Source organism: Raphanus sativus, unplaced genomic scaffold (genome assembly GCF_000801105.2).
Source record: "Raphanus sativus cultivar WK10039 unplaced genomic scaffold, ASM80110v3 Scaffold0512, whole genome shotgun sequence".
NCBI classification, from domain to species: Eukaryota; Viridiplantae; Streptophyta; class Magnoliopsida; order Brassicales; family Brassicaceae; genus Raphanus; species Raphanus sativus.
Window position 1 is genome coordinate 1 of NW_026615830.1, and position 19,079 is coordinate 19,079.

The following is a 19,079-nucleotide window of genomic DNA, read 5'->3' on the forward strand; positions in this document are numbered from 1 at the left end:
ACCGTTTCCACCTTGCTGCGGCTTGATACACAAAGACATACTCTATGCGTTTTGAGTATCTCGAGCAAGTTTCGAACTTGTCTATCACTTGTAACATGAATGGGAGGACTGCTTGGAGTCATCATCATTTCTGCTGGTAATGAGTAGCTAATCTCCACAGTCACTGATCTCATGTCCAGGTTATAATCTTCTTGAGCCATTGCAACAAGTTCAGCATGTGTTGAATCTTCATTCAATAAAAACAATCTTGCTCCTTTGAGATCATCAACCACAAAATCCCAACGGAAATCTCTCAACAACCATTCTCCATACACTGCATGTAACTTAAAAATCATCTGCAAATATTCAAAATAAAACACATTAGTAAACATAGAGAAAATGAAGAAGTTCAACAAACATTATCGCAGACGACTTAGATTTAAGTCGTCCAGAAGACTTAAAGGTAAGTCGTCTAAAGAGGTCACTTTTGCAATTGAAAATTAAAAGGGACGACTTAATTCTAAGTCGTCCGGCTTTGTTTGTTAAAAAAAAAAATTCAGACGACTTATATATAAGTCGTCTACGAAAAACGGGCTAGTTTTGCATTTGACCGAATCGTGTCAGATCTTTGACTATTTCTGGACGACTTATAAATCAGTCGTCTCTGGAAAGTAAAAATTTCAATATTTTATTCAAACTAGACGACTTACACGTAAGTCGTCCCAGGTTAGTTTTGTAATTGAAAAATAAAACTTGAAATTTAACTTTCTCCAGACGACTTAACTAAAAGTCGTCCAGCTAGACGACTTAATTTAAGGTCGTCCGGGATAAGCAAGGTTTGGACGACTTAATTGGGAAAAATTCTGGACGACTTTGCTTTCCCCGGACGACTTTAAATTAAGTCTTCTGACGGGACGACTTTATATTATGTCGTCTAATAAAAATTAAATTATGAAGTTTTATTTTTCAACTACAAAACTAACCTAAGACGACTTACACGTAAGTCGTCTAGTTTAATAAAATATTGAAATTTTAACTTTCCGAGAGACGACTGAATTATAAGTCGTCCAGAAATAGTCAAAGATCTGACACGATTCGGTCAAATGCAAAACTAGCCTGTTTCTCGTAGACGACTTATATATAAGTCGTCTGGACTGTTTTTTTTCACCAAACAAAGCTGGACGACTTAGTTTAAGTCGTCCGTTTGACCAGAAGACTCATCAGTAAGTCTTCTACATACAGATGACTTACTTGTAAGTCTTCTACGCGAACAGATTTTGAAAAAAATTCAAATTCGTACCTTCAACTAGGTGAGATGACTTTGTTTGCACACAGGGTCTTCTCCAACCACCCAGAACCTCAAACGAAAGCAACCGTAAGTCAAAACGAAAGAAATATGGCTCCAAACAATTTTGAATCAAAAGCTTCAGTTTTTTGGATGAATATGGAGAGAAAGTGAAAGAAATGTTGTTTTTAGTTCATAACAATTGAAACAGAGAGAGTGTAAAGAGATTTACGTGCATTAAAGGGCATTAAAAGCTCCAAACAGTTCGTACAAGGTTGTTCCCACTATTCATGGCAGTGGCAATATTGTAAATACTTGAAGAAAATGAGGTTGAGACAGTAAAGAAGCCATTTTCGAAAAAAAAAAAAAAAAAGGGTTAATGGCATTTTCGTAGATAAAATGCAGATGTGGGGTTAAAAACTCAAAAAAAAAATGAGTCAAAAGAAAAGGTTAGTTTTCTGTTTGAATTCAAGTTTTGAGTCACTTTTGCAATAAGCCCTATCTTCTATGTATAGAAGAATAACAAAAACAAGAAAGAAAATTCCAGATCTTTTAGATCTTCCTCTGAGATCTTCTCCCTTTTCTGGTACAAATCCAATGAATTCTTATCAGGATTTATCAATATTCTCTACAAAACTAATAAAATACGTTCTTATTACCATTGTGCCATTATTATCGACTTCGGTTCACCAGGGTCTCAGGCCAACTTACCAATTGGTTCATGCTAATCAGGCCAATGACATTTGCATTACTGGATTCAAACCACCGATAAAAGAGGCAAAAATAACATATTCAAATGCAAACCAATCAGGCTTTTAAAAAAAAATTAATCCCGTCTATGTTTTGTCAATTCTTTGACCAAGATGAATTGTGTGTAACGGTCTCATGTTCTTGAATCAGTTAGCCTTTGTTCATCAGTGAACTCTCTCTTTCAACTAGGTCTATAGATGTGATCGTTTTACTTGTAGGTAAAGCTATTAGTACTCTTTTTTTTTGGAGTCCAGACTCAAAATGCATATAATGTAATGCCATCTTATATACTCAGATTAAATCAGCTAAAACATTAAGTCAGGATACAACATTCAGCAGCAAGACAATAATTATCAAAGCTTATCTCTCACACAGAACATAATGGCTCTTAAAATAATCTGCTGCTTTTAGCTCCTGGTGTGTCAGTATGGAATAAATGAGTTGCAAGTGTGTCTGATTAAGAATTCAGATACTGTCTCTTCGTAGCCAGAGACGTGTGAAAGGAGCTCATACACATGATAAAGGAGAGCATTACTTTCACTTGCTATATATGATGAATATGTGACACATAGTAAAGAGTACATAACAAACAAAGGGGGCAAATAGGAACTTTGAACCATGCCATCATCATGATCATTATCATTCACTAGACAGGTTTTTGATTTGTACAATGATAATTGTGATATCATCAGTCCTATTCTCATGCTCCAACCACAGTTTGTATGATTCCGCTGCAGCTGCTGCACATCCATCTCTCGGATCAGCGTATCTCCCCACCTGTAAACAACACACTTCTCAATCACATTCTATAAACAAGAGTTGTGTCTTTATGTCTTATAGATTACCATATCAACAACAGCTTGGCTTGGAAGAAACTCAAAGATCCCATCACTTGCAACAACAAAGAACAAATGATTCGGCGAAAGATGAACCATAGACACTTCAGGCTCTGCGGTAACACCAATCCCCTCAGCTGTACAGTCTCCAACGCTTCTCGTGAACGCTGTTCCTGGATACATCCCGTTCTGTACCCAAAGCCTAGGCGGGTCACCTCCTTCGCTCTCTTCGCTAGCCCATGTTTGTATATTCGGATCTTTCAACCCTTCAACTTGATCAACAGTCAACACTCTTGCTCCACACGCTTTCACCCTCTCGCATTCATCTTCCCTGAAAGGCGTCTGATCATAAGACAAATCCTCTGCTAGAACTCTGTTCCTGTCTTTAACAGCCAACACAGCTCTCGAGTCACCTACATTAGCGACATAGATCTTGTCCCCAACGACAAGAACCGTAATGGCAGTGGTCCCACTCATCGAATCATCGATCTCGCTCTCGTGCAACTCCTCGTTAACCCTCAAGAAAGCAGACTTGTAAGCCTTCTCCGGATCTTGAAGCAGAGCAGGGTCTTCAGACAGCATCTCCACGACTCTGTCCTTAACGAAACTCGAGCATTGCGTACCGAACACGCCGTGGCCATCGAAGACGCCGAAGAAATGAACGTTAGGGTTTCCCTGGAGCTCGGTTTTGATGCAGTAAGCGTCTTGGTTCTCCTTATCAGGCGAGTCAGGGTAGTACCCTCGCTGAGAGAGAACAGAGTAAACCATGTCGAAATTGGGAGAAGGGACCTGGATTGATGACGAGAGAGGCTTCTCAACGACGACGCCGGGTTTGACCTTAGCGTCTCCGCCACGTCTACGAGAATCTCCTGATGATGATGATGAAGGTGGGTAACGGCTACAACATTTGCATTGAACGCAACCCATCTAGAAAAAAACAGAGTCGATGATTACACACAGGAATAAAAGATTCTTCAAAAACAGAGGATGCTCTGTTTCTGCTAGAACAAGCGGTCTCCAGGGAAACAGAGGGAAGGGTATAGGTTTGATTCAACAATGGCGTCTTCTTGGGAAGTGAAGGGTTTGGGAGATGTCATGTTGTGTAAAAGGAGGAAGATTTATGATTCAGACACAAAGACAGAATCTTTGTTTTGTCCGAAAGGTGGAATCTTTGTTTTGCCCAATCCTGAGCAGAGAGAAGAAAAAGGGAACAACTTTATTGTTCGTGTTGGTCTCTTTCTTCCTCTTTTATGTTTGATTCGTGTCTTCCTCAACGTTTCCCCTTAAAGGGTTATTGCGTCAACCCTTTGAAAGAGAAAGCGTCAAAAAAATTCGAGGAACCCTAGAAAAAGCGAAACAGAGGAATTTGTTCTTAAAGAAAAGAATGTAAAACGAGAGAGAGAGAGAGAGAGAAGAGAGAGAAATGACTTTTGGTTGATCTGACGGATAGAGTGCACGGGTGGGTTTGGCCTCTGCACGAGTTCCCAAAACATAAGATTTTTTGAGAAATTGAGTGTTTTTCCTTTCTCGTTTCGTTTCCCTCTGTAAACGGGTCGGGTATCTCAGACATTGTTTCAGTTCAAAAAAGCTTAATGGGCCTGACGAAATTATTGGGCCTTCACCTATAAATTTACCTCTCTTTCAACTGCAACTTTAGTATGCTATATACTAGACAATTATGCATCTATAACATACTTTTAAGTTGCAATATCAACGCCTTACAAAAATTAGAGGTCATCTTACTACTAAATGCACTTTCAAAACTGAAGTTACAGAACTCATGATTATTTATTTTCTTCTAATTAAAAATGGTTGCTATTTGCTTATATCAACTTAGATGTTAGGTCATTTATTTATATTTAAATTCAGATTATGTTATTCTGTCTTGTGAGGTTCATGTATGGGTCTATCAATATGTGGATAAATCATACTATAATTCTCAAAAAATCATTTGAGCATAAAATCTCTTCAAAAATAGGTTTAGGATCAGAACAAATAGAGCATAATGAACTGGACGATGTATAAACCAGATTAATGATATACTAGCATAAAACTATTTGGTAAATGTGTTGGACATGCAGCGACTAATATATCTAGGTGAAGTTTGGGAGTAACAAACATTTTTCTTCTCAAAAAGAGGAGTGAGTATCAGACTCTTTCTTAACAACTTGAGTTGGTGTGATGTTATATTTGGCATATTAATATGGTTTTAACTGTTACTAAATAAAAGACAGCTCTATTTTGAGATGGATTTAAGTAAAACATTTGTTATTTTACCAAACTAGATGAAAACAATACACAATACATTTTACAAGAGAATTGTTATTCTAATTTTAGAATTTTCTTTAAAAAATTCACCAGCACAGTCAACTAAAGGAAACGACAGCAAATCAAACTGATCAACGCAATTTCATCGTCCTAAAATAAACAAATATCTTTTATTACCAAAACAAAAACATACACCAGTTTCTAAGAATCTAAGGAAAGTAGAAACAAAATCTAAAAACTCTCCCCTATTTCAGAGGAAATGGATTTTTTTAAGACAAAGATTGTGTGGAAAACAGTCCGAAGTTCAATCTCTTCCTCACATCTCGACTGCTAATAAAACAAGCCTCTCCTCGAATCCTTTATTCTAGCCCTCCCCTACCAATGGCTCCTCTATTAACTATTCACCTTTTTAATTTGTAATTAACCTTTTTTTATAAAAACCAAAAAATATAATAAAGACTTTACCTGAGAATTAGGTTCAGGATGGCCTCAAGGAGCCGCTCCTACACACAACTCCTAGGCCTCCTGTCCTTTAACCTCCTCTTGTTCACAACCTCCACAAAGGCAGTTCGTGTTGGAGTCATTCTCCACAAGCCTTCTGCTCCAACCCTTCCTGTATTCAGAGAAGCCCCCGCTTTCAGGAACGGTGATCAATGCGGGAACCATGAGGCTGACTACATTCATATCGCCATGACGCTCGACACAAACTACCTCCGTGGAACAATGGCTGCTGTCTTGTCTCTCCTTCAACATTCCACTTGTCCTGAAAACCTCTCTTTTCATTTCCTCTCCCTCGCTCATTTCGAAAACGACCTCTTCACCAGCATCAAATCCACCTTTCCTTACCTCAACTTCAAGATTTATCAGTTTGATCCAAGCCTAGTCCGCAGCAAAATATCAAAATCCATCAGGGAAGCCCTAGACCAGCCTCTAAACTACGCGAGAATCTACCTCGCCGATATCATTCCCACCAGCGTTGACCGGATCATATACCTAGACTCGGACCTAGTCGTGGTAGACGACATAGAGAAGCTATGGCATGTTGAAATGGAAGGAAAAGTCGTGGCGGCTCCAGAGTACTGCCAGGCAAACTTTACGTATTATTTCACAAAAGCTTTCTGGTCGGACCCGGAACTAGTCAAAGTACTTGAAGGGAAACGACCGTGTTATTTCAACACGGGCGTGATGGTCGTGGACGTTGGTAAATGGAGGAGAGGAATGTATACACAAAAGGTAGAAGAGTGGATGACGGTTCAGAAGCAGAGGAGGATCTACCATTTGGGATCATTACCTCCGTTTCTGCTTATATTCGCGGGTGATATAAAAGCCGTTGATCATCGGTGGAACCAGCATGGGCTCGGAGGGGACAACTTCGAAGGGAAGTGTAGAACGTTGCATCCTGGTCCTATAAGTCTTCTTCATTGGAGTGGGAAAGGGAAGCCATGGTTGAGACTAGATTCGAGGAAGCCTTGTAGTGTGGATCATCTATGGGCTCCGTATGATCTTTACCGTTCATCAAGACATTCGTTAGAAGAGTAGAGGCAAAAAAAAAGCAAAACAAGATGGCACATATATTATATAATACTAGGAGAGGAGAAGGTACAAGAAGTTTTTTTAGCGATCAAAGAGAGTGAAATTTTTATTTGTAATTTTTGTAACACACACTCTTAATGCAAAAAGACGTTGTGCATGTGGCATTGACCTCAGTAGTGAAATGATATTATCATCATTATCATTTTATTTTTCTCCTATGCTTCAAGTTTTCTTTGTTCTTCTATCATTGCTCCAACGTGTGTATAGGTAGGCATTACTGCACAATTGGAGGATTTTAAAATTAATTCTTTTTAGTGGAAATGTCTAGTATCTGATCCTGTTAGAAAACGTAAGGCTGATAAGAGAGCACCATTAACCCTAGTGGTTTAATGGTTGCTTATGAATATTTTAATTAAAAAAAAAAAGAAAAGAGAAGAAACAGAAGAAGACGAAAAAGAACGCTTAATTAAGCGTTGGTGTTTGGTGTTTTTACGAGTTCCACTGACACGTGATAACTCGCAACTGGTTTTTTTATTAATTTTTTTTAATCACACAGAAAAAATAAAAAATTAAAAATTTGAAGCACCCTCTTTTTTAACAACCAGCGTTGACGATGCTCTAACATGTATCTCCTTGTGAAACCATAGTCGACTATACACACATAATCTATCTAGATTCTATGTGAAATCCTAGAAACCACAAGATTCTACAGTTACATAGAATTATGGGTCCATGTTGATGAATGAATATCATAGTTAGAAAATTAATAAACTAATATATATATATATATATATATACAACTAGAATTAATTCATTAACTGTCTAGTCATTCCAATTGAAAATCCAAATCTTCAGACTTAACAATCACAATCAACATATAATTACTAGAACATCAAAGTTTACTACAAGAATCCACAAAAATAAAATCAATGTCTTGATTCATCACGATTCTCTTATTTAAAAAGGGATTGTAGTTAAGAGATTTAAGTTTGCTCTGCTAGAAAAAGTGGAATTCAACTCATCCATGACAAACATTATTCAATGATGTAATTTATTTTTGTTCACTTAATGTGTATAAAAATTCAATTTGGTTCGCTCTCATCTTGTTCATAATTTCTCCATCATTCTTTCTCGGACAAAGCGATTTGATGTTTATGTACCACATGCATCTTTTTCTTTGTGATTTTTAGATCTTTACAGGCAGTAATTATTCATCACCATTAAGCATCATGGATCTCATAACAATGGTAAATCACACACCAAGTCGAAGAAATTCAATTGTTCATTAAATATAAGTTCATATAAATGGATTAAAAAGATTATTCTTTTTTCGCTCTTTTCATTTAGACACATAAGCAACATAATAATAGTCAAAATTAAACCCAAAAAAATTAGAAGACCTTGAATGTTGATAGTGTATTATTGGACTATTTATTTTATAAGTGAATTGTTGCGGTGTACAACTTGTGTACACATCATAGCCTTGTGAATGTACTCGATGAGAAGTCAATCTTTCCATTTCTGCTTCATCCGCCGCAATCTAGGATTTCTGCTTATCTCTGAACAATGACGCTGAAGAGAAAAAAGGATGAGGAAAAAAAAGAGGGAGAGAATGCTTCACACATGGCGAAGACTCTTCGCAGGGTTTTTGAAAAAGCGATTTTCGAAAAAAAAATATATATGTTGGGCCATCATCTTGATTGGAGTTTGCTATTCCCTCAAACATGTCTCTCTCTATCCAGGAGCTTATTGCTCGCGTCAACTCTCAGTTATTCTTGTTCCAGGATTTTTCTATCTTCAATACGATAAATGTTGAAGGAGCTTTGAATAATTTGAGGAGGATATTCACAGATTCAAGGAATTAAAAAAACATGTTGTATGTTGCATATTTCCTTAGTTGAGATAATACCATGAATACTTGAAATTACAAACATTAGTAACCAATTGTAAATTAAAAATTAATTGCGATAAATACATATGAAAAGCAATGAGAACAAGCTTCTAAAACAAAATAGTGTCCTTATTATAATTTTGAAATTATCACATGCTGCAAGTTAGGGCTGGGCGTTCAGGTACCCATTCGGGTTTCGGTTCAGTCCATTCAGGTTTCTGGTTTTCGGGGTCAAAGATTTCAGCCCCATTCGGATATTTCTAAATTTTGGTTCGGGTTCGGTTCGGATCTTTGCGGGTTCGGTTCGGGTTCAGATAACCCATTTAAAATGTTTTTAAATTTTCAAAATTCATTATATACTTTAAATTTTCAAAATCTATAAGAAAGATAATATATTACATATAAATTATCATAACATATATGTCAAAATGCCTTAATTTAACATATAAATTGGTTTTCTTTGAATATTTGGATAAAGAATCAATAGATATTTAACTATTTTTGGTGTTTTCAGTATACTTTAGCTACTTTAAACATTTACTTTTGACTATTTGCATATATTTTTCGGGTATTTTGAAAACTTAAGGTATCTTATATATTTTTATATTTTATTATACATTAATTATATATAAAAATAATGTATATTTAAGTATATAAATTTATTTCGGATACATTCGGGTACCCAAAATACTTCGGTTCGATCGGGTTCGGTTTCGGGTTTTTAAATACCGAAATTTTGAACCCGTTCGGATATTTAATCAATTTCGGTTCGGTTCGGTGTACTTTTTGGATCGGATTCGGTTCAATTTTTCGGGTTCGGATTTTTTGCCCAGCCCCTACTGCAAGTGGTAGTTATCTCCATATGTTCACATTTAACTCACTTTCTTAGCATTTAAAATATTTTACGTTTAGTAAACATTTCATAATCTAATCATATGAAAATTTTCTAAAAGTACTCCAACTAAATTTTATTGAATTTTTATTATTTTAAACTTTGTAGTTATCTAGTTAATATCTCAACTAATTATTTTTATTTATTTAAATAAATTTACTTTTAAAACTATTTTCACATACTCAAATTATATTCATTTTAATCAAACAATTAAAAAATGAAACAAAGATTAAAAACTCTCCATTTATTAAGACTTATCTAAAGGTTCCATTTTTATTTTTATGTTTAGAAATAAAACAAAATATCAAATTTCTATTGTTTAGTATTATTTTCAATATTAATTTTTTAACATAAACTAATTACTTATTTTTCATTCAGAACAAAATCTTTAAAATTATATAATTTTATCTGAAACTTAAGAAATAAAATAACTTTAGTTTTATAATATATTACTTAAAATTATATAACTTAAAATTTTAGTTTAGTTTTTTTATTTAATATCAAGTTTTAAACTTAAACTATTTACTTTTTATTCAACTTTTAGATTTTTTAAATTTCATCCAAAATTAGTTACTTCTCTTCCTAAAATTTAAAATTAAATCTAATTTAAAAAAAAAAAATTTTGAATTTTAGAGACTTTATAAATATCGTTTAAACTTATTGATATTTTTAAAATAAGCACGGTTTTAAAAGTGAATGTATTATGATAAATAAAATAACTAATTAAAATATTAAATTAGTAGCAAAAAATTTGAGAATTATAAAAAAATTAACAAAATCAGTTGAAATATTTTTATTATTATCATCATCTCATTGGATGTATTATTACTTTCTTATCCAGCATTAATTTTAGACCATTTATCATTTGAGTACTTGTTGCCTACTATTATTCAACTAATCTTTTATCACATTCTTTTAAAAAAAAACACTTCCACATGTCTTTTAATTATTTTTATCTGATTTTGTAAACATCAAGATCTGTCATTTACTGAGCACGGTAAGAAAAAAAAAATCACCAGTTAAAGATTACATTTTTTTTCAAAAGAAAAAAAAATATCTGGGATTAAAATACAAAATGTCTATAAACATAGAGGGCATATATGTAAAAGAGCCACCGTCTTCCTCCTCCTAACATGCTCCATCTCCTCCATCTCTCCGACGAAGATCCCACCAGCATGCCCTCCTCCTCGTCTCGATCCTCCTCATCATCTCTCCACCCTTGCAAACACTCTCCCTCCGCAACGCTCGACCTCCTAATCCTCCTCCTCGTCCTGTTCTCAGCCGCCTTTCTTCTCTCATCCTATTTCTCCTACCTCTTCCACTCCCTCTCCCTCCTCTCCTCCCACTTCCCTTCCCAAGATCTCTCCTCAATCCCCCCGGCCTCCTACCTCCTCGCCTTCGCCGTCTTCTTCGCGGCCTCGATCGCGTTCCTCGACCTGTGCTGCGGCCCCAGATCGAGGAGGTGTCGGAACCCGAAGTGCAAAGGGATGAAGAAGGCGATGGAGTTCGATCTGCAGATACAGACGGAGGATTGCGTTAGATCGGGAGGGAGCAAGGAGATCGATCGGTTGCCGTGGAAAGGAGGGAGCGAAGGGAATCCTGATTACGAGTGTCTGAGAGCTGAGCTGCGGAGGATGGCTCCTGTTAATGGTAGGGCTGTGTTGCTTTTCCGATCTAGGTGCGGTTGTCCTGTTGCTAAGCTTCAAGGGTGGGGACCTAAGCGTGGCCGGCGTCATAAAAAGTAAGTGACTTTTTCTTTGATTATTGCCAAAAAACACACAATTTTTAGTCTTTTGTCTGAATTTCAGCTCTCTTTTGTCTCTTTGAGTTTTGTCTGAACATAACACATTGATCGGTTTTCATCTGATTCTTGGTTGTGATTGATAATTGTGTCTTAGAAGTAAGACAACTCTCTTAGTCCCTTATGTAACTTTTCTTAAATTACTACCAAAACAAAATCTTTCATCTTGTTGAGTTTTGTCTGAATTCATTTCTCTTTTGTCTCTTTGAGTTTTGTCTGAATGTAACATAAGATATTGATGATCAGTTTCCATCCGATTCTTGTTTGTGATTGATGATAGTGCCTTAAAGTAAGGCAATTTTCTTTGTCTCTTATGTAACTTTCTTCAAATTACTACCAAACAAAATCTTTCATCTTTATTGAGTTTTGTCTGAACATAACATAAGCCATTGATGGCATTGATCAGGTTTCATCTGATTCTTTGCTTGTGATTGATGATAGTGTGTGTTTTCTTCTCTGTTAGCCATTTGATAATGAAGGATTGAACTGTGAAGTCTTTTGGTAAAAGAGAGTAGCTTTTATACTTCATGGCTGTGCTGATCAAAGGGAATCAAAGAAACATGATGATGTTTCGGTTTTGTAGTATTCATTTGGTTGTCTGTATGCGTTTTTAAACGATTAGAAAGATTTTAATTTATCCGCATGGCACATAAACATCTTATATAGCGATATTGCTAGAGTTTTGAGTATAGTAGGTTCGAAGTAGCCAAGGAAAGAATGTCCTGGCTGAGTTAGATTTGAAGACAAATGAGAATTTTGGTTATGGAGTATGATTTCTCTAGCTTAAATCGTTTTTACTAGAAGTTATGTTCCTTAGATCTAGTCTACACTGAAGCCATTGTCTTGTCTCATGCTGTTTGAAATGGTGGTTCCACGGTTTAGGTTATTAGTATTATTCTATAGTAAAACATAGGAGGGAAGGAGTATCATCAGCTTTTGTCCAGTTGATTGCCCTTATTGATAGGAAACTCCATCTTTGCTGCAACTGTTATTTATGCGCAAAGTCTCTTAGTGCTTTTGCTTTACAATTTTTTTTTTTTTCCAAAAGTTTGCTTTACTAATGATTCTTGATTTAACAAAGCTTTTGCGATTTCACTTTGACATGATGTGACTACAACATGATTCTCGAGGTACATTACTTTGCGTGATATGCATGCTGCTAGACAGTCAACTGCCAACGACCTTTAGTTGATCAATATCTTCATTTTTATTTGTCTGTACGTAACTTGTAACATTATCAACACATCTACTTTGACTAAGGTCATTGATTGGTTACTCATCAGAGTAGTCTCTTTGTTAGTCTGTTGCATTTGATCTACAATCATTATCTACACGTTCCTAGAGAAAATTTAACCTCAACTCATTCAATTCCTTTGCACTGTATCCTGATTCATTTTCGTGCCATTTATCTTCTGCAGATCACAAGCGAACTTGGCTTTAAAAGGAGGGATAGACAAGCGCTGATCAGAGATCTATGAGAGGAACTCTTTCAATCTATCACTACAGATGTTATCACATTCAATGTTTGCAGAGTTCCATCTTTAAAGAAAATCCATACAACTTCGTCTACTTCGTTTTTACCTTAGAAAATGTCCCCAGTATTACAATTTGAAACACTTTTAACTCTTTATTGAATACTACATACCATGGCAAACTAAAATAGAGGCAAATCTAATTTCGAATAATGGTTGATGTGAATATTTTCTTGTTTAATAGGATAATTAGACTCCTTCAATTGAGACCTTAGTGACTTTGTATTCAAAGTGGTTACGGTCATAGAATCTTAGCTAGCATAAAACTTTTTTTCTTGAGGAGTGGTTCTGGTCATAGAATCTTTTGGAGGCCAAAACAGAAATACAAAAACAACATTTTCACGCTACTTACTGGACAACAACAGATCAACAATCACTAATCCTTTTACAAATGACAAATACACAAATCATGGCTCTTCTACCAAATGGCTCCAACATCAAGAGTTAGTTACTTAGTGTAACCGTTGCTTCACTCGTCTCCCATTCACGTCACAGCCCTCAACATATAACTCCTTCCCATGCCCTGAAGATGCCAAAGAATGCTCGCTCAGCCTAGCCACATACTCCAGCAGCTCGCTTAGTAAGCAAGGGCAGCTCTCCTTCAGATAATCAAACCCATCCGTTTCCATCACAGCTAAAAGAAATTAACAGACAGAGAGCGGTTTCAGATTTCAAAGTGATGAAATGATCAGAGTGTGATGCAAGCAACAAAGGAACTCATCTTTACCTTTTAGATTCTCTGGCGAAGCTATGAATTTGAGGCAAGCAGTTTTCAGCTGGAAACAATGATGCTGCTCTGCCAAAGCCAAGGTGGTTGCAACCGTGTTGATGCTAATCCCTTCACAGAGTCTTGACTCGCAGATTGTTCTAAGCCGCTCGAGAGCATAACGGTCCCCAGCGGCAAGCAGATGCTGAGCCACAAGAGTCGCTGCCCATTTCAAATCTGTCCCCATAACATCTTCCATATCAGGCAACTCGTCCCAGTAGATAAAATGTAGGAACATCTTCAAAAACAAACACACAATATAAGAACAGAGTTATAACCAAACACCCTAAACCAGAACAGAGTTAAACCTTGAAAATAGGAGCTCCCATGTCTTCTATGTTAATACATTTAGTATCACGACTCTTCAACGGGCCAAAGATCTGCGCCCTGAAAACAGGAGAACGAGCTGCGAGAACCAGTTTATGAGCAGGAAACGTCTCTCCATCAACACGGAAAGTAACATCAGATCCTCTCCCACTCTCCAGAAGCTTCCCAAACTGACGACCAAACTCAGAGACAGGAACAGGGATATCATAACTCCTCGGTCCCTCCGTACGTGACTTCACAAGCCCGACACAACACCGAACAACAAGACAATTATCCTTCAAGTAATCAGACGACTCCAAAAGACTCCTCTTGAAAAACCGTTTATATCCCCTAAAAATCAAGAAACAGTATAATAAGCAACATAAGAGACAACAAAAAGGATGAGACTTTAAAACTCAACTCACCACATACTTCCTCTGTACTTAAGAGTATAAGGACCGCTCTCGAGCGTTCTCCCGAAATGGCTATGGACTTTGTGTCTTCCGTTACCGCTCTGATCGACGAGGGTCAGCTCGAAGAGAGCCCTGACGTCGGCTCCTTCGCTGGCGAGGGCTATGAAGAGGGAGACGTAGACGGAGTTGTCCTCGGGGCTCTTTCCGTCCGGGTAGAAGTAGATGGCCCAGGAGTAGCCGCCGAGGGTGAAGGTCTCGGAGGCGACGTATTTGCCCACGCCCATGCCTTTGACGAGGGAGTAGCCGCTGATCTTGAACTCGTGTGTGCCGTTGAGGGTTTCCGTGTGGGAGGTTGACTCCGTGAGAGACGGAACCCTAATCGCGTCCATTTCAAGGAGAGGGGTGATTTTCGAAAGGTTGAGACTTTGTTGGGGATTTTTGAGGGTTTCTTCGATTGGATTGGTTGGGGTCAAGACCCAGGTCTTGGAATCTCGAAAGGAGCTGAGATGGGGTTGATTGGGGGGGAGATTAGGGTTTTGAATTAGAGGGGAAAAGGAAGAGAATTTGAGAGAGGAGGCGAGGAAATGAAAAAGGAATGAAGGTGTCAGAGCGATGATAGATTATAGTCGGAGCTGAATCGTCGTGGATCGTGACGACGACGTTGGCTTAAACGAGAGGGAGAGAGAGAGAGAGAGAGAGAGAGAGATGAACACTTTACTTGTTCATCGGTCTCTTTCCATGACATTTGGTTAAGTAACGATGTATATATTAAGATAAACTAGATCTTGACCCGCACGCCCGTGCGGGTGTTAATTTTTATTTTATCTTTATATATTGATTTTTTTGTTTTTGAATTTTTTTTCAATATTAAGATAAATAATTACATGGCGATTATATTGTGTTTGGGCCTATAATGCTCGAGATCTTTGATGGGTTGGGTCACGCCGATGTGTGATGTGTGCTTTGAAGAACCACCGGAAGCCATTCTGAGCCTATGACGAGTTGAAGAATTTGTATAGAAGCCCTCGAGGAGATACGATAATTAAGTTATTGCTATTTTCTATAATTGTTTTTTCCTGAAAATATTTTATAGTTGTTAAACATGCCTATAAGAAAATGAAAAAGAAAAGCAAGAGACGTTTTGACATTGAGAAATTTTCACAAATTATGAGAGACCTGATTTGTGTGTTATATTTTAGTTGGTTCAACCTTTTTTTGAATTACTGTTCAACTTTTTTATTTTACAAATTTAATTAATAATTTTGGCATACTATTATCATATTTTAAGAGACTTATGTAAGAGATTCTATGGATGTGGATGCTCTGCAATGCAGAATTGCAGCAGGTGATGATGTGGTAATTTGTGATGGTTTTTATCATGGAAAATTACAGCTTTGACTCGAGTACAACAATTAAGGTCGATACAAGTTAAAATATAGCTAATTCAAAGGTACAACAAGTAACCAAAACATAGGTAATAAGGTCGACTCAAAGTTGAACAATTATTATGTTTACATGAGCTTATTTCTAGCAAAGTGTCAAGCATGCTCATGTAGCAAATTAACGATACAACACTTGCTAGTACATGTATACTTTTGACTTTAGTTGGTAGAGACGATGACTTCAGGCACAAAGCTTCTCTGAACTTCAAAGGTAAGCTCCTCTAAGCTTATGTGACACTCCAGTCCTATCTGCATATATGTAAATTTAAGTATTATAAGCCTAAATCAATATAAAGAACCAATACATTCATATCGATGTTATTTGATCCAAATATAAACGATAAAGTTTATAGGATTTTGGTTAGCATGATTACGATCCATCGGTCTATGATGAGACGCTAACTAATGTCTGATGATATTTAGTGAGTTTTTTTTTTTTTTTGTCACAGATATTTAGTGAGTTTAATTGGTTATTATAATTCTAGTGATTGTGGTAACATATTGTAGACATATACCTTAACAACGAAGAAGTACAAGACAGTCTCCTCCATGCTACTAATATTGAGATGAAGAACCTGAAAAGATAGCTTTTCCAAGGCGGATATGATCCTCACAAGCTGGCCCTCAATTCGCCTAGAGACAACTCTCAATACAACATTAGAGCCTGAGATCTTGGCTTCGACGTCAGCATGAGGGGAGTTGCAACATGCTCCTACTTCTTTGAAAGTGCTTGTGGACATTACATTTTCTATTCGACTAAATGGCACTCTGGTGGTTGCGTTGGTGGTGGTGTTTGCGGCTAATATGGATGGCTCGAGTGTTTGGTGATCATGCAGAAAAGAAGGCTGGTTTATTGTCTTTCGGCGTTTCTTGGACTCGAGAACCTGGACCAATTGTTGCATCTCTTTGATGAACTCTATCACTCCACCGATTATTGAAGCTTGATCTCCCTAAAGCCGATCAGTCATCGAAAACAAGATCATACTTATGATTATCTTAGTGCATATAAGTCGAAATTTATTTTTGTTTTAACAGGTTAACAATTATAAAAACATTCTTTCATAACACATATATACAAAAGAACAAACACAAAGAGAATATATATAAGGAAGACATATTTCCCAAAATTAGTAGCTTTAGAATATCCATAAAGAATGATTAATTACCATGCAACCTTTTGTTTCCACACAAAAAAATTCTTTGGGTCTTGAAATAAAAAAAAGTATTCGAGAAGGTTCAGTTATCCGAAAATCTAAACTTTAAAGAAACTATTCGAGAAATCTCTGATCATTGAACCAAAAAAAAATCCACAATCGATTCTCTAGGATAAAAATTCAATTAAACTGAGTATGAAAGAAAAAGATATAACATGAAAGTTACCCTTTTGATATAGAAACAAGGAGTCAAAGAACGAAGGGATTTAAGATGCTCGTTCATTTGCCTTCTTCGATTCCTCTCAACAGCGATGTGAGACATGATCTTTGACTAATATTCAGTTATAGACTTATATCTCTTCTACGGTCCTTATCTATAAAGAAGAAGATGATGATCAATTTCACTTTTTTGCGACACATTCTTCAAAACAATGTGGTATTTATACAGCCGCAAACAACGAGAGAAAGTTAGGGTTTAATTTTTTTCTTCAATGATTCATAAATGCAATACGTCGCTGTCTCGTGACGTTCTTTTGTCTCTTATTATCTTTCTCTCTCTAGCTATATATCGGTATGTATAAGTACAAAGTAGAGAAATGTATGCATACATAAAGATACGTCACGTTTGTGAAGTTGGATACATTTACATTCACTGCGTGATGTCTTTTATGATTTTACATTGTAATTTCATCTAGAGTGCATGCCTTTGCACCACCTTCTTTTACTTCTATACTTTCTATACTTGTGCCTCTTTTTATTAGCTCTTATTTACCGTGTTTCCTTATATATGTACTCAAAGGCTAAACATGGTATCGGACATATAGGAAAATATGAGTTTGAATTAGTTGAGATGTTTTTAATACATGACTTTAAGTAGACGATACCAAGCAAGACTGATTAGAACTTAGAAGTAATAATGTGTGATCAAAATTTTTATATGAAATGATTCATCATGACCGGACAAAAAGTGGGTTAACTTGTTATTTGAGTACTCTCACTCTAGACAAACGTTGGTGTCTTGTACGATATTATATTTTGTGAAATCAAATTTTAGATCCATCCAAAGGTCTTTTACGATTAATAATTGTAAGAAAATATATATAAAATCGAACTGTTGCTTACTAATTAGTAATTACTACATTTTTGTTTGATATGTCTATTATTTCATCCCGCAAAATTTCCATGATTTCATCATTCTCCGTTGTATTTAACAATTAATGGGAAACTGCATCTGCATGCTATTGTTTTTCTGGATCAATTTTTGCATGAAAAGGCTCTAGGTCTAGCTACAAAAGAAAAATATTTTTTAACAGAACCAACTTAAGTCGTTCAAGTTACTTTCATGAGTCTCAACTACATGGACGGCTCATTAAGATTACTCCCAAAATAATAAATCCATAAATTTCTTTTCTAAAGAAAAGACAGATATACTACTAATCTTCCAATCCCTCATCTAAATCTTCACTAAACTCTTTTATTCTTTCTGTTTATCTAATCTACATTCACATATCTCATAAACTTATATATTCTACTCCAAATTTAAGCAAAAAGAGAGAGAAAGAGGGGTATTTATAAAATTTCCGTTCTGTTTTGTAAAGTTAACATATCTCAATGCCTGGCATAAACTCTGTCGCAAACTTAAGTTGTTCAAGCATTTTTCATTAGTCCAAGAAATGTGGATGAGGGAAAGAAATGTTTGTGACATATGTTTGTAGCCGCCATTGCTATGCTACAATATGTATAAGACATGCAAAGGTGCATGCCCCCATTTAATTAAATATTAAGGCATCGGTATTTATCTTGTACATGGCCGATGACGTTATATAATACTGATTCGGCGAGGCAAAGGAAATACAAAACAATAATTCAATATCCAATAAGAAAACTCACGCTCGAACGCCCGATCAAGACAAAATGTGCATGCACATAATCAAAAGTACAATTAATATCTTATCCGAATGAATATAGAGTTATATACAATTAAACATAGTTTTTTTTTTTGCAAAGACAATTAAACATAGTTTATTATTGATGAGAAACATCCCACATCGGAAATATAAAAAATAATCTACTACTATATAAAGGGTTAGAGCCAACCACTAATCACCAATTGGTTTTAAGTTGTAAGCCCATAATTGACCTGATTCTAACATGGTATCAGAGCCATAAAATCCTTTGACCTAATTTACTACAACTACTGAGGGAGGGTATTGATGAGAAACATCCCACAT

At 36.1% G+C, this 19,079-nt stretch overlaps 5 protein-coding genes across 5 annotated transcripts; 2 read left to right on the plus strand and 3 right to left on the minus strand.

The window, feature by feature from the left end:
• Positions 1-2,533: 2,533 nt before the first annotated feature.
• LOC108809386 (probable protein phosphatase 2C 35) lies at positions 2,534-4,308 on the minus strand. The gene is made up of 2 exons (XM_018581531.2): positions 2,860-4,308; positions 2,534-2,791 (listed from the first exon to the last, which is right to left on the minus strand). Exons 1-2 carry the CDS (start codon positions 3,775-3,777, stop codon positions 2,654-2,656), a joined length of 1,056 nt encoding a protein of 351 aa, XP_018437033.1. The 5' UTR covers positions 3,778-4,308; the 3' UTR covers positions 2,534-2,653.
• A 1,166-nt stretch (positions 4,309-5,474) lies between these two features.
• On the plus strand, positions 5,475-6,862 carry LOC108810618 (probable galacturonosyltransferase-like 4). Its single transcript, XM_018582723.2, has one exon. The coding sequence runs from the start codon at positions 5,602-5,604 to the stop codon at positions 6,655-6,657; it is 1,056 nt and encodes a 351-aa protein (XP_018438225.1). The 5' UTR covers positions 5,475-5,601; the 3' UTR covers positions 6,658-6,862.
• Positions 6,863-10,530: 3,668 nt separating this feature from the next.
• On the plus strand, positions 10,531-12,849 carry LOC108838002 (uncharacterized protein At5g19025). Its single transcript, XM_056997115.1, has 2 exons — positions 10,531-11,175; positions 12,654-12,849. Exons 1-2 carry the CDS (start codon positions 10,568-10,570, stop codon positions 12,697-12,699), a joined length of 654 nt encoding a protein of 217 aa, XP_056853095.1. The 5' UTR covers positions 10,531-10,567; the 3' UTR covers positions 12,700-12,849.
• Positions 12,850-13,090: 241 nt separating this feature from the next.
• LOC130502335 (BTB/POZ and MATH domain-containing protein 2-like) lies at positions 13,091-14,987 on the minus strand. Its single transcript, XM_056997114.1, has 4 exons — positions 14,265-14,987; positions 13,842-14,190; positions 13,495-13,771; positions 13,091-13,401 (listed from the first exon to the last, which is right to left on the minus strand). Exons 1-4 carry the CDS (start codon positions 14,639-14,641, stop codon positions 13,220-13,222), a joined length of 1,185 nt encoding a protein of 394 aa, XP_056853094.1. The 5' UTR covers positions 14,642-14,987; the 3' UTR covers positions 13,091-13,219.
• A 688-nt stretch (positions 14,988-15,675) lies between these two features.
• On the minus strand, positions 15,676-17,240 carry LOC130502336 (transcription factor MUTE-like). Its single transcript, XM_056997116.1, has 3 exons — positions 17,075-17,240; positions 16,210-16,644; positions 15,676-15,943 (listed from the first exon to the last, which is right to left on the minus strand). Exons 1-3 carry the CDS (start codon positions 17,168-17,170, stop codon positions 15,854-15,856), a joined length of 621 nt encoding a protein of 206 aa, XP_056853096.1. The 5' UTR covers positions 17,171-17,240; the 3' UTR covers positions 15,676-15,853.
• Between the last annotated feature and the right edge of the window lie 1,839 nt (positions 17,241-19,079).